The sequence below is a fragment of the Sciurus vulgaris genome (genome assembly GCF_902686455.1).
Source record: "Sciurus vulgaris genome assembly, chromosome: 9".
Taxonomy (NCBI): Eukaryota; Metazoa; Chordata; class Mammalia; order Rodentia; family Sciuridae; genus Sciurus; species Sciurus vulgaris.
The window spans coordinates 145,949,459-145,963,122 of NC_136469.1; the positions used below are offsets into that span (position 1 = coordinate 145,949,459).

Genomic DNA, 13,664 nt, shown 5'->3' on the forward strand with positions numbered 1-13,664 from the left:
CAGGTTCCTGCTCTGCCCTGGTGGTGGCTTGGCTGGAGGCATCTAGATGTCCTGCAGGAGCCCTTTGGCTCAGATACACAGTGAGGCCTCCCCAACTTCAACCATGGTCAGGCCCACAGGGACAGGTTCCCCCTGCTGGCAAAGGAAGTAGGTGACCAGTATGGACCCTGACCCCAGATGTCAGCAGCAACACTCTGACAAGACAAAGTCGTGCATGCTGGGGTTGCCCCTCCACTGAGTGACCAGCTCCATGGATTCCAGAACTGGGAGTGTGGTGGGAAAGTGACCAGGAATGCGACAGGGCAGGTCAGCACGAACCCCGCTTCCAGCGACACTGCAGAGGCACGCAGGGTCCCAGCCCTGGAACCCTCACTGCTCTCCTGCCCTCTGTCGGTCCTTAGTGAACCCCAGGCGGAAAGGCAGAGCCTGGGCCTCTCTGGGATCAGCGTCCTGCGTCGGAGGTGTAGATCAGCACAGCCATAAGCATGGAAACCGCAGGTGCAAAGTCCTCCTGTCCGGGGTCGTGAGGCCACGTGCGGGGAAACAGTCCCGGCTGGGGCCTGCCAGATGGTCGCAGGCGGTCAGGAAGAGACCAAGTCGATCAACTCCCTCCCTCAGCCCGCGCGAGCTGGGCCTGAATCAGACCTCAGTCAGTCCGGCTCCGCCTGGATGTCCCGCCTTTCCACGACAGGCCCCGCCCCTCCGGCCACAGGCCCCACCCCGTCCCTTCAGCCCCGCCCCTTCGTATCCCGATCTCGCCTCGCTGTCCCCGCCCTCACCAGGCCCCGCCCACAGCCACTGGCCCCTCCCCACGGCCCGCAGGCCCCGCCCCACTGCCCACAGGCCCCGCCCCGCGCCTGCGCAGTGTGCAGCGCAGTCGGAAGCCGGCGCAGGCGGAGCACCGTGCCAGTCTTTCAGCGCGGACCCGGCCTGCACCCGCCCGCCGGTCGGGGCTCGGGCTGCTGGGGCCGGGATGGCGGCGGCGACCGAGCCCGGGGCACGCGCCTGGCTGGGTGGCGGCTCCTTGCGCCCCGGCAGCCCGGCCAGCAGCCCCGTGCTGGGTGCCCGAGGCCGTGCGCGCCCGGGGCCGGGGCCAGAGCGGTCTGGCGGCAGAGCCCCCAGCCCCGCCGCTCCGGGCCACAGCTTCCGGAAGGTGACGCTCACCAAGCCCACCTTCTGCCACCTCTGCTCCGACTTTGTCTGGGGACTGGCCGGGTTCCTGTGCGATGGTGAGAGCGCGCCGCCGGCCTGGGCCTCCTCCCGAGGGCCGCGGGCCCGCACGGGCCTTGCCCCCAGGAGTGCGGCGCAGGGCCTCAGCCGCTCATCCCTGACCCTCCTGCCGCGGGGTTCCTGGGCTCCCTGGTCGGGGGTGGGGGATTGTAGCCACGGTGTGGCGCTGGGGTTGGGTGGGGGGCAGTTGCAGGGTCCCGGGGCAGCCAGCTGGCCCTGAGGCAGCCCGGACCTCTCTGGGGTTCCCAGGTCTGACTGCATCTCTGGGCGACTGGCAGCAGGGATGGGCAAGCCGGCTGACCTGAGCGGCGGATGCTGGTCATTCTCTTCGTGAATGCATGCTGCTGCCCAGGACCGAGTGCTGGCTCTGCTCAGACTCTGCTGCGGGGAGAGCTGGGTTGGGCCTCCTCCCAGGTGTGGCGTGTCCCAACAGGGCTCCCACCCAGCTGCCAAGCCAGCCCAGGCAGCTCTCCCTCAGCTTCAAGGATGCTTCCAGGTTGGGCCTCTTCTGGCCCTTCCTCATGTCACCAGGCAGGCCTTGGGACCCTCAGCCCAGCCTGAGTGGAACACATGGACCTTTGGCACTTCCTGTGCCCTGGTCAGGGGCTGGAGGTGGGACTGACTGAGGAACCTCTGCCCTGCTCAGAGAGACAGGCCTTTGCTCTAGGGTGGAGCCACTCAGGCCAGACACTCACACAGGGATGTCCTCTGTCAATGAAAAGGGTGTGGTGGTCCTGACTCCGAGGCTGGCCAGCTGGCATAGGGTGGTCACTGTTTTTTTTTTTTTTGTCACCGTGGTTTTTCTGTCAGCTATAGACTACACTGCTCTGCCTGCTCCCAGGAGCAGGCAGGGGCTCCATTGTGGAGGGTGTGCATAGGCAGGCCAAGTCAGGCTAGATCTCAGGACCCCACACACAGGTGAGAGGTGGAACAAAGGGCTGCCTGCAGGTAGAGGGCTAGACCACAGCATTCACTGCACAGGTGAAAGGTACGGAAGCAGAGCTCCAGGTCTGAGGTTAATCCCTGTGAAGGTGAAAGGTGATGAACATGGAACTGTAGGTTTGAGGCTAGACCCAGGATCCCTGTCGTGGTGAGAGATCTGAAGGCAGGAGTTGAAGTCTAAGACTAGACCCTTGGTCCCCTTCACAAACGGGCTCCTTGCAGGTGGGTTCTACGTTGAAGGGGCTTAGGAACCTTCAGCCTAGTCTTGGGCAAAGCAGCTGACTGAGGAGCTGGCCTGGTGTGTGGGAGGTAGGGGTTCACAGGTTGGGGGCTCCAGCTTGCCCTCTGGGGGGTGCCCGTCTAAGAATGGGCCTGTCTGAGGCCCCACAGACAGGTTAACTCTGGGCAGTTTTGGCAGTTTTGTCCTTTGCCCCTGTGGCCTTGTCCACCTTTCCTACCCTTGGGGCCCAGCTCAGACTCCTTGCCCCTCTGTCCTCTCGGTTCTGAATGTGCCACTACAAACTCCCCCCCCCCCCCTTCTGATCATCCATCTGCTGCTGAGCCTTTGCTCCTGCTGAGGCCCTGGGACATGCCACCTCCCTGGATCAAGGTGCGGTGTCTGCTGGCCCTGGTGCTGTCCTGGCCTCCCACCCAGCCAGTGTTTATGTACACACCGCCTTTGGAGGCTCAGGGCAGTGCGCCTGCTGGCAGCTCCTGCCTTTGGGAACCCTTACCTGGCTAGGTGTCCCACCTACCTGTGTGGCTCTGGACATCAGGCACACCCCTTAGAAGGTGACGGGCAGTTAGAAGTGGACACAGTTTTGGGAGTGAGTGGGAAGAGTATCCCAGGCAAAGCTGCTCTTGGGAGGTGTGCAGAGATGCAGAAGCTTATGAAGCCTCTGCCTGCTGAGGGCCAGCTGCAGAGGTGCAGGGGGGCCTGGGCCTGCTGTCTTCCAGGATGGCCACAACACCAGGTCCTGGCTGTAGATGAGGGTAGGGAACGTGGGGATCTTGTGTCAGTGTGTCACCTGGCCTCAGCCCTGGGATGGCAGGAATGGCTTCTCCGCTGCCCAGTGGGACAAGGCAGGGGCAGCACAACAGCTCACCTGTAGGCAATCCTGCTCAGCTGTCCAAGGGAAGGAGCAGTTGATAGCCCTGAGCACCTGGGTGGGTCCCCAGGTGTCTACTGGGGGGCCAGTCCCACAGGGCACACGCTCCACCGCCTGCCCACTAGCAGGTGAACTGTGGAGGAGACAGTGCAGTAGAGATCAGGCCTGGGTACTAGGTGCAGCATGCAGGGCACCAGGGCTGGGTGCTCTGACTCAGTGCCACCGTCACTGCCCTGCAGCGACATCCACCAGCTCTGCATAATGTAGCCTCTTCCACTGCCTGGCCAGGACCCTCTGCACTGGGCACCCAGGCCCTGTGGAAGATGCCAGTGCCCTGCTGTGGTTCTGCTGGGCAAGACTGGGGACTGGGCCCTGGGTCCTCTCAGCTCCTGGATGGGAGGTAGCTGCCCAGCAGGACCAGGCCACTGACGTAGCTCTTGTTCCCACAGTCTGCAACTTCATGTCCCACGAGAAGTGCCTGAAGCACGTGAGGACTCCATGCACAGGCACTGCGCCCAGCCTGGTGCGGGTGAGTGCCACCCTGGCCGTGCGCGTGGGCCCTTGTGGGGTTGGGCTGCCTGGCTGTCCTCCTGTCAGCTTGGTCACACTGCGATTAAGAAGCAAAGGGCACAATCCTGCTCAGCTGTCCAAGGGAAGGAGCAGTTGATAGCCCTGAGCACCTGGGTGGGTCCCCAGGTGTCTACTGGGGGGCCAGTCCCACAGGGCACACGCTCCACCGCCTGCCTACTAGCAGGTGAACTGTGGAGGAGACAGTGCAATAGAGAGCAGGCCTGGGTACCAGGTGCAGCATGGAGGGCACCGGGGCTGGGTGCTCTGACTCAGCGCCATCGTCACTGCCCTGCGGTGACATCCACCAGCTCTGCACAACGTAGCCCTTGGGCCCACGCTTATTCAAACAGAAGTCCAAGCCAGGAGCTGGAGGAATTTGACCATGTATTTCCCTCTGTCGGGTTCTCCACGGGGTGTTGAGGTGCCTGGCTGTCGTTAGGTGCGGGGACTTCCCTTCCCTGGGTGATGGCAGCAGTGTTTAGGGAGGACTGATGGCCTCAGTCGTCACTTCTGCCCCTGCACACTGCACTACACCTCACTTACCTGCCGCGTAGCTGGCCCCCAGGAGTGGTGCTGCTGACCACCACCCTTGTTTCCGTGTGCTGGGGCTCAGGGCAGCAGGGCTGTTGGTGGGTGAAGGGGCCGGGCTGCAGGCCACCTGCTGCCAGGCGGGCTCTGGCTGGGTGTCTGCCTGGGATGCTTGGTGCTGTGTGTGGGGGAACAGCTTGATCACCATGTGTGAGCACAGAGGGCCTGAGCATGTGCTGGCTTCAGGTGCTGACTTGGGGTGCCACATCCCGGGTGGCCCTCCCATGGACAGCTGTGGCTCCATTTCCTACAGTTGGTCTTAATGTCTGCTTTTTCACTTTACTAAATTAAAAAAAAAAAAGTCATAAATTTCAAATATGTGTGATAAAGACTTAGAGGATATGGATATTTTAAAAAGCCAGGCATGGTGGCACACACCTGTAATTCCAGAGACTTAGAGGCTGAGGCAGGAGGATCGCAAGTTCAAGTCTAGCTTGGGCAACTCAGTGAGGCCCTCTCAAAATAAAAAATAAAAAGGACTGGGGGTGTAGCTCAGTGGTAAAGTGCCCCAGGGTTCAATACCCAGTACCGGAAAATGAGACATAAGCATTAGCCTCCGTGCCCTTCTGCTGTGCACAGGTAACTGAAGGCCTGGAGCAGGACGGGTGTCAGGGTGAGGGCCTGATTCCTGTCCATCTCTCATGGAAAGGCAGTAAAGGTTCACAGTCCTGTGGCCCAACTGTCTCCCAGAGGTGGACCTGGAGGTGGTGGCCTCAGGGGCCTCTGGAGGGGAGGAGGCAGCTGCCAGGGCTGAGGTGCACCAGGCAGGCACAGGCTGAGGCTCGCTCTGCCCTGCAGGTCCCCGTAGCCCACTGCTTTGGCCCCCGGGGCCTTTACAAGCGCAGGTTCTGCTCTGTGTGCCGCAAGGGCCTGGAGGCACCCGCTCTTCGCTGTGAAGGTACCCCTGGCTCCGCTAGCCCCTCGGCCAGGCCCCTCACCCAGGGCCTGGTTTCTGTTGCCCAGGGTGGCCTGTCCTCTGGTAGCCTGCCCCCAACCCATGGTTCTACAGGGGGGTGGGGATCGGTGCAGGGCCAGCGTGGGGGGCTTCTGCTGCAGGGGTGCACACCAGGCCCAGTGCAGGTAGGTAGGAAGGGGAATCCTCTGTGTCAGGGGCCGGGGTCACCCCAGCCCCACTGGGAGACCTGCAAGGAGGGCGGGGGCAGGGGCGCGGTGAGAGCCCTAACCCTGCCCGCCCCCCAGTGTGTGAGCTGCACGTTCACCCCGACTGTGTGCCCTTCGCCTGCAGCGACTGCCGCCAGTGCCACCAGGATGGACACCAGGACCACGTGAGTGCAGGGGCCTGGGCGTGAGGGGGCTAGGCGGGGTGGCCATGCCGCTGACCGTCCCCTCCACAGGACATTCACCACCACCACTGGCGGGAGGGGAACTTGCCCTCTGGCGCGCGCTGTGAGGTTTGCAGGAAGACGTGTGGGTCCTCAGATGTGCCGGTTGGCGTGCGCTGCGAGTGGTGTGGCGTCCAGGTGGGCGTGGGCCCGAGGAGGGGCTGGGGTGGCCTTTCCGAGGGTGCAGTCTGCCCTGGCCTGGGGAGACCTGCCTCCTGCCTGGCATCAGGCTGGCCTGCGTCCCCCAGGCCCACTCAGTGTGCTCCACGGCGCTCGCCCCCGAGTGCGCATTTGGGCGCCTGCGCTCCCTGGTCCTGCCCCCCTCGTGTGTGCGCCTGCTGTCCCGCAACTTCAGCAAGATGCACTGCTTCCGCATCGCGGAGACGGTGGTGCCGGAGCCAGGTGAGACTGGGCGGCCTTGGGCACCAGGGGCCAGGCTGGCAGTGTCGATGACAGGGGCACGTCCACTCTGCAGGTGACAGGGATGAGGGAGCAGATGGAAGCACTGCCGGGGTGCTGGGCAGAGAGGCCCTGGCGGCTTCTGAGTCCGGTCAGTGCCCTGGTCGTGGTTGGCCTGTGCCTCCCTGTCCCCGTGTCCCCACTCTGGGGTTCTCACTGTCCCCTCCTGTCCCAGGCAAGCAGACCCTGAAGATCTTTGATGGCAACGACGCTGTGAGGAGAAACCAGTTCCGCCTGGTGACTGTTCCACGGCTGGCAGCCAGCCGGGAGGTGCTGGTAAGGGGAGGCCAGGGCAGGCCGCCTGCCTGGGAGGCCCCAGCGCCGCCTGCGCCCACACCTGTGCCCACCCCCGCAGGAGGCGGCACTGCGGGCCTACTGTGTCAGCGAGGACTCGCGGGACTTTGAGCTGCAGGCGTTGCCCCTGCCCTCACGGAGTGGTGACACCCAGGCCCTGGGAAAGGCTGGGCGAGGTGGGCCTGCGGAGGAGGAGGGCGGCAGAGTCCCTGGGCCCCAGGAGCCCACGCCCGAGGCCTGGGTCATCCGGTCCTTGCCTCGGACGCAGGAGGTCCTGAAGATCTACCCAGGCTGGCTCAAGTGAGGCCCGAGGCGCGGGGTCTGCTGGGTGAGTGGGTGGGAGGGGCCACGGCCAAGCTCCGAGCCTGTCCCCTGCAGGGTGGGTGTGGCCTACGTGTCCATCCGTGTGACCCCACAGAGCACAGCGCAGGCCGTGGTGCTGGAGGTCCTCCCTCTGCTCGGGCGCCAGGTGCGTATGCTGGCCTCGCCTGCTTCTGCCACACCTGGGGATGACTACCCGTGGGCCGTCACCATCGCTGCAGGTGTCCTGGGGAGGTGGGGGCCGGGCCAGGCCTGATGGCCCGTCCCTGCCTCGCAGGTCGAGGGTCCTGAGAGCTTCCAGCTGGTCGAGGTGCTCATGGGCAGCAAGCAAGGTGGGTGAGCAGCCTGGGCAGTGCTCCTCGGGCCCCTGAACGTGTCCTGGGCCCGGGCCTCTGCCTCCCGAGCCTAGGGTGTCTCCCAGGATGTTGGGGCATCTTGCCTGTGTCCCCATGTGCCCTGGGTTCTCAGGGTGGCTGTTGGCTGATGTAGGGAGGAGCCAGACCCTAATGGGCTATGCCCTCAACCCTACAGTCCAGCGGACAGTGCTGGCAGATGAAGAGCCCCTGCTCGATCGGCTTCAGGACATCCGGCAGGTCAGTGGTGTGGAACTGGCCACAGGGAGCTGCTGGCCCTCAGCATGGCCTTTGCCCCACGGAGGGGTGTCTCCCTCAGATACTGCATTCTCGCCAGCAGGCAGCTGACCGCCCTGGCTGGCAGTGTCCACTATGAAACATCATCACCCCCAGCAGGAGGGCCTTGAGCCACAGACTGCCCCTGTTTCTTGGGGGCTCAGGGCTGGCCCAGAGGAAGGCAGTCCTGGTTCCCCTCTTATTGCGCCCCAGGGACATTCCATTGCCCCTGGTGGATGGGGAGAGCAGAGGAACTGGCGCTGGTGGCCCTGCCCAGCATCCCTATGGCCCTTGCCCTTCCCCACAGACATCGGTGCGGCAGGTGAGCCAGACGCGGTTCTATGTCACTGAGAGCCGGACCATGACCCCGCACGTCTCTCTGTTCGTGGGTGGTCTGCCACCTGGCCTGTCCCCCCAGGAGTATGGTCACCTGCTACATGAGGCCATGGCCACTAAAGGTGTGACCCTGGGCTGGCCAGGGCTTCTGGCTAGGGTGGTTCTCCTGCCTTTCCCACCAACTGGGCCCGGCTTGGTTTCTACCTGGGCACAGCCCACTCAGCTCTGCGGCCTTTCATTCCCCAGGGGTCTCTGCTTCCCTCCGGGGGGCAGGCCCTGCTCTGGAGTGGGAAGCCCTTGGGAAGGGGGATCGGGCAGCCTTGGCAGCATGTGCCCTGACGTAAGTCTCTCTGCAGCTGCCGTGGTGTCTGTGAGCCATGTCTACAACTCCCAAGGTGAGCTGTGCCCACAGCTCCAGAGGTGGGCAGGGAGCCAGCTCTCCCTCCTCCGGGGCTTGGCGACATCCCTGCCTGACGTCTGATGCTTTTGCGTCAGCGTGGCTCAGGCTCAGCTGGGCCCTCCAGGCCTTCCTGCCACAGCCCTGCCTTCTCCTGGGGAGGTTCCAAATGCCCCAGGAACCTGCCTACTTGTGGGCGTGCCCCAGGATAGCCTGGGACCCTGGTGTGCGGGTGTGAGGACAGTGGAGCAGGGGAAGGGCCCACTGCCCACTGTTGGGTTTGGTAGCTGAGCCTGGCCATCCTTGAAGCACCCGTGGGGTGGGGGAGGCCCTCACTGTAGATGCCAGCTTCCAGGGGCTGACTCTGGTTGGCCGTGCCAGAGCTGGGCTGTTGACAGGTGGCCAGACCCTGCCCTGGGCACGGTGGGGTGCCCAGGTGGGTGTGCAGGGCCGGCCCCTCCATTGCCCCATGGGTGGTGTGCAGGGTAGGCTCCCCCAGCTCTGGCCCCTTTGCAGGTGCGGTGGTGCTGGATGTGACCTGCTTTGCCGAGGCCGAGCGGTTGTACATGCTGGGCAGGGACACAGCTGTGCGTGGCCGGCCGCTGTCAGTGCTGGTACTCCCAGATGTGCTGGTGAGTGGGCGGCTCTGGAGGCTCTGCGGATCCCTGAGGGTGGCAGGTGCGCGTCTCCCATCCTCACGGCTGGGCATGCTGAGCCAGCATCCCCCTGGAGTTTGCGGGGGCTGGTAGGTGCCACCTTGGTCAGGCCTCGTAGCCTAGGATGGACAAGGCTGCCCACTTTACACCAGAGGGACAGAGGTCAGAGAGTCAGTGCTTGCCTGGTGGGTGAGACCCGCTCTTGGGGGCCAGGGTTAGCTGTCCTCTCTGGATCCCAAGGCCTCTACCCTGTTGGGAGGCCACAGGACACAGCTGCAGACTACACAGAACACGTGGGGTCTCCACAGTGGCTCCCTGCTAAGAGCCAGAGCATGTGACTGCCAACATCCCACTGGCCTGTCCTCTCCACCCCACCGAGAGGGCTTAGGGCCCCTGTTCCACACCCTGGGCTTAACCCATTGGTGGAGCCTCTCTGCTGGCAACCCCCTCAAGAGCCAGCAGTGCCTGGAAGAGGGTGGCAGGGCAGCAAGGGCGGCGCTGCCTGTGGGCACTGCCTGTGGGCACAGGTGTGCAGCCGCAGGAGGGCTGGAGCCGGGCCTCCATCCCACGCCGTCCTGGTGGTCTCTGGCTCAGTCCTGCCTGCCCCTGCTCGCTCGTGAATGCCCATGGTCACTTTGCCCTGCCTGCCTCTGCTCGTCCCATGAAGCTCAGGCGTCCACGGCTTTTTGTTCTTGAATCCTGGCCCTTGACCCGCAGCTCAAGTCCAGGAGAAATAGAATTGGTCTGGGGGTCTGTGGCCAAGTGAGGAATGCCTGTAGGTCCCCCAGCCCTGTCCTATCTGGTCCTGTCCTGGCCAGGGCAGGTGGCTGTCCCCACTTTCTGAAGGCTCGGCCCCTGCAGGACAGGGGTCAGGCACATCCTAGCCCGTCAGCTCGCTCCGCGGGCAGAGCTGGGCCTGAGGCCGACACCACTTTCTCTCTCCTGTCAGCTGCCTGCCCTGGGGTGAGTGGGTAAGTGGTGAGCACAGGCGGCCTTGCCTGCCCCTCGGGCCACGTAGCCCCAAGTGTGTCCTTGCCAAGCCACGGTCTAGTCCGTGTGCCGCCGCCCACCCTGTGTCTGTCTCGTCACCCTACCCTGTTGCAGGGACCCTGCCTGGCCCACTGGCTGGGCTCCTGGGCTGGTTCTTGGGGTTGCGTGTGGGAAGTGGGAGATGGGTTCTGTCCCACAGCCCAAGGGAGAAGTGTGGCCACCCTGGGAACAGCCTTGTTCCTGGTCGCTGTGTGGGCAGGGGGCCTGGGAGCTGCCGACCTTCGAAGGATGGCTGGGTGGCCCTGTGAGGGCCAGGCCTCTGTGTGCTGGCTGGCAGCACCAGGCAGGGACCTCTGGGTTTGTGCCTATGGGCTGCGTGGCCTGGCAGGCGGGTGTGGCTGGCCTTTGCCCTTGGAGCTCCAGGCAGCCAGCTGGCCTCCTTGCTGTCCACTGGCCACAGCCTGTGGACCAGGCTTTCGTTGGAAGAGGTCCTGCGGTCAGCACGGGGATGAGCATGTGGGGATGCAGCGTGCCTTCCTCAGGAGGGCTGCTCTGGCCAGTGGACTCAAGCAGGCCCTGCTTAACCCAGCCCCCCTGCCTCTCAGCACATGAAGCTGCCCCCAGATTGCTGCCCGCTCCTCGTGTTCGTGAACCCTAAAAGCGGAGGCCTGAAGGGCCGAGACCTGCTCTGCAGCTTCCGCAGGCTGCTGAACCCACACCAGGTCTTCGAGCTGACCAACGGGGGGCCTCTTCCTGGGTGAGTCAGGGTCTGCTGCAGGCGGGAGGGCTTCCATGCTGTCTGTGGCCACCGGGAATTCCAACAGGGGCTCCAAGAGGGAACTTCAGGTTGCACGGAGGCATGTGGCTGGAGACAGGCTGCACAGTGGTGGGACACTTCCCGTTTCCTGCCGCAGGTTCCATCTGTTCTCCCAGGTACCCTGCTTCCGGGTGCTGGTGTGTGGTGGGGATGGCACCGTGGGCTGGGTGCTTGGTGCTCTGGAGGAGACGCGACACCGTCTGGCCTGTCCACAGCCACCTGTGGCCATCTTGCCCCTGGGCACAGGTGGGATCAGCCATCGAGTTGGAAACGGGCTCGTGGCCCGCTGCCCTGAGTCTTGCTCCAGGCCTGTGCTGGGCTTTCTTGTCCCATGGTGGGGGCTCTGTTCTGTGGTGGCGTGTGGGAGTCACCGTGTCTCACCTGTGTACCAGGGAACGACCTTGGCCGAGTGCTTCGCTGGGGAGCGGGCTACAGCGGGGAAGACCCATTCTCTGTGCTCATGTCTGTGGACGAGGCTGACGCTGTGCTCATGGACCGCTGGACCATCCTGCTGGATGCCCAGGAGGCCAGCAGTGCTGAGAACAGTGTAGTGGACACAGAACCCCCCAAGGTACTAGTGTGTCCCTTGCTGGGCTCTCGCAGGTGGCTCTTGAGGAGCGTGGAAATGCTCCCTCCTCAGCCACGTGCAGGGGTGCTGACACCCCCACTTGGAAGATGAGGCTCTTGTTCAACCACTGGTGTGGTGGGTTGCTCTGGGTGCTGCGGGCCGGCAGCAGGGTACCTACAGGCTGGCTAGTGTCCTGGTGACACCCTTGTCCCCAGATCGTGCAGATGAGTAACTACTGTGGTATTGGCATTGACGCTGAGCTCAGCCTGGACTTCCACCAGGCGAGGGAGGAGGAGCCCGGCAAGTTTACCAGCAGGTACCAGGAGGGCAGGCCAGGAGCTGGAGCTGCTGCTGGCAAGGCAGCAGTCACTGGCCGATGACTACGGGTGTGTCCCCTCGGCAGGTTCCACAATAAGGGTGTGTATGTACGGGTTGGGCTGCAGAAGCTCAGCCATGCCCGCGGCCTGCACAGGGAGATCCGGCTGCAGGTGGAGCAGCAGGAGGTGGACCTGCCCAGCATCGAGGGCCTCATCTTCATCAACATCCCTAGGTGTGGGGCTGGGCTCCCAGGTGTGGGGCTGGGCCCCCGCAGCCCTGTCCAGCTGGGCCTAACCTGTGCACGCCCCTCCCTCCTCTCGGGGCAGCTGGGGCTCAGGGGCTGACCTGTGGGGCTCAGACAGCGACCCAAGGTTTGAGAAGCCACGCATGGACGACGGGCTGCTGGAGGTGGTGGGTGTGACCGGCGTCGTGCACATGGTGAGCACTGGAGCCCAGCGGGCAGCCCGGCGGCTCCTGTGGGCCCACTAAGCCCAGCCTCCCTCTGCCCAGGGCCAGGTGCAGGGTGGGCTGCGCTCTGGGATCCGCATCGCCCAGGGCTCCTACTTCCGAGTCACGCTGCTCAAGGCCACTCCCGTGCAGGTGGATGGTGAGCCCTGGGTTCAGGCTCCGGGGCACATGATCATCTCAGCTGCTGGTCCCAAGGTATGTCAGTAGGGCTGGAAGCCAGGTGGGCTGTAGCTGTGGCGTGGCCATTGCTGCTCAAGTGGACTGCGCCTCCCAGAGGCCAGGTGGTCCTGAGAGGCCTAGCTGAGGGTGGGCAGTGGGCTGCTGACAGCCCCATCCAGGGCATTGACCATCTGTGCTCCCAGAACTGGCCTATGCCATCCTGACCCCTCCCCCTGCCTCAAACAGGTGCACATGCTAAGGAAGGCCAAGCAGAGGCCCAGGAAGGTTGGTGCCACCAGGGACGCCAGGGCAGACACCTCGTCTGCCCCTGAGGGTGACCCAAAGTAGAAGGCCGAGATGTGGAGGCCGGGCTGGGCTTCCTGTCTTCAGCTGCTCCGCGTTCACACACTGGCTGGCCAGCGGATGAACCTGGCTGTCACCCCGGGCCCAGGATGTTACCAGCTCTTGTCCTTGTCTGGTGTTCCCCGGACACTGCTGGGTGGGCCATCTCCCCTCGGTTCAGTGATAGTTGTGTAGCAGGTTGGCACACAGGGACCGGGATCCCACACCTGTCAGTCAAGGGCAGCCCAAGCTGCCCTTCTGGGGGTGAGACACTCTCTTTGTACCCCTCCACCTGAGCCCCATGAACTGGACAGCACTGGACAAGGGCCATCATGTGGGTCTCTGACCTCATTTTGTGCCCCTCAGGCCATTCCCCTGGACCTTCTACTGGCCCTGTAGTACCAAGTGCTGCTAGCTCTGCCTGCCCCACCTGGTAGGAGGGCGGCCACCTCTGCTTGTCTTGAGAAGCACCTTCCCTTGTTTTCTGGCTTGCACTGTGGCTGAGGTGAGGGAACCTGTCCACCTGCAGGCTAGCTGGAGTGTGGGCCAGGCCCTGAGCACACCTGCTTGGGCCCTGGGTCGAGGCAGGGGCCTGCACTGCCAAGTGTAGGTTCCCTCCCGTGCGCTCTGCTCTGGAGACCCAGGCTTAGCCACAGCACTGCACGTGCCTGCTGCTTGCTAGCAGGTGTCCATGCTCCCTTCCTGCCCTGGCCCCATGCCCCAGGCAGTTCTGCTTCTGGGCCTGGAGCACCGTGCCAAGATGGTTCTCGCCTCAGATTCTAAAGGAGTCTGACCAGAAACGAGAGACCTATGCGGGAAGTCTCTAGAGGCCCTCACCCCCACAAAGGGACCTGTCAGATCTTTCCTCTTTGTCTGCTGGCACTGGATCTGCATGGCCATGGCCCTTGACCTCAGAAGTGGCTGTGGCCTGGCCTGCAGCCCTGGGGAGTCTTGGTGCCACTCAGTCCCGCCCCTTCTTGCTTCTGCCAAAACTGCAGACAAATGCATCCCGAGGGCCAGCTGTGTTCTCTGCATAGACGTCCTTGTGTTCACGTCACCTGTGGCTCCAGAACAAGACCTCAGTGGTGCCACTAGTTTTTGCCTTGATTCACACCTGCAGGAGGTGTC

General features: G+C 63.8%; 1 protein-coding gene across 3 annotated transcripts; it reads left to right on the plus strand.

Annotated features, from left to right (window-relative positions):
- The first annotated feature begins 877 nt into the window (after nt 1-877).
- On the plus strand, nt 878-13,190 carry DGKQ (diacylglycerol kinase theta). 3 transcript variants are annotated; one of them, XM_079153800.1, is made up of 23 exons: nt 878-1,229; nt 3,731-3,810; nt 5,238-5,337; nt 5,640-5,725; nt 5,795-5,920; nt 6,031-6,184; nt 6,258-6,332; nt 6,417-6,517; nt 6,597-6,835; nt 6,914-7,004; nt 7,134-7,188; nt 7,388-7,449; nt 7,793-7,943; nt 8,178-8,216; nt 8,735-8,850; nt 10,470-10,621; nt 10,779-10,927; nt 11,074-11,252; nt 11,465-11,565; nt 11,653-11,799; nt 11,894-12,005; nt 12,078-12,230; nt 12,441-13,190. In XM_079153800.1, the coding sequence occupies exons 1-23, from the start codon at nt 974-976 to the stop codon at nt 12,540-12,542; spliced, it is 2,826 nt and encodes a 941-aa protein (XP_079009926.1). In that variant the 5' UTR covers nt 878-973; the 3' UTR covers nt 12,543-13,190. The 3 variants fall into 3 exon arrangements, with proteins under 3 accessions (XP_079009926.1, XP_079009927.1, XP_079009928.1); XM_079153802.1 differs by having other exon boundaries at nt 1,024-1,153; XM_079153801.1 differs by lacking the exon at nt 11,894-12,005.
- Nucleotides 13,191-13,664: the final 474 nt, after the last annotated feature.

What these genes read in the sequence shown, in the direction of transcription:
- DGKQ (XM_079153800.1), top strand. Translation starts at nt 974, where the DNA reads ATGGCGGCGGCGACCGAGCCCGGGGCACGCGCCTGGCTGGGTGGCGGC. An exon ending in TGGACACAGAACCCCCCAAG is followed by an intron (nt 11,253 to 11,464) that starts GTACTAGTGTGT and finishes CCTTGTCCCCAG; the next exon opens with ATCGTGCAGATGAGTAACTA. An exon ending in TGACCGGCGTCGTGCACATG is followed by an intron (nt 12,006 to 12,077) that starts GTGAGCACTGGA and finishes CCCTCTGCCCAG; the next exon opens with GGCCAGGTGCAGGGTGGGCT.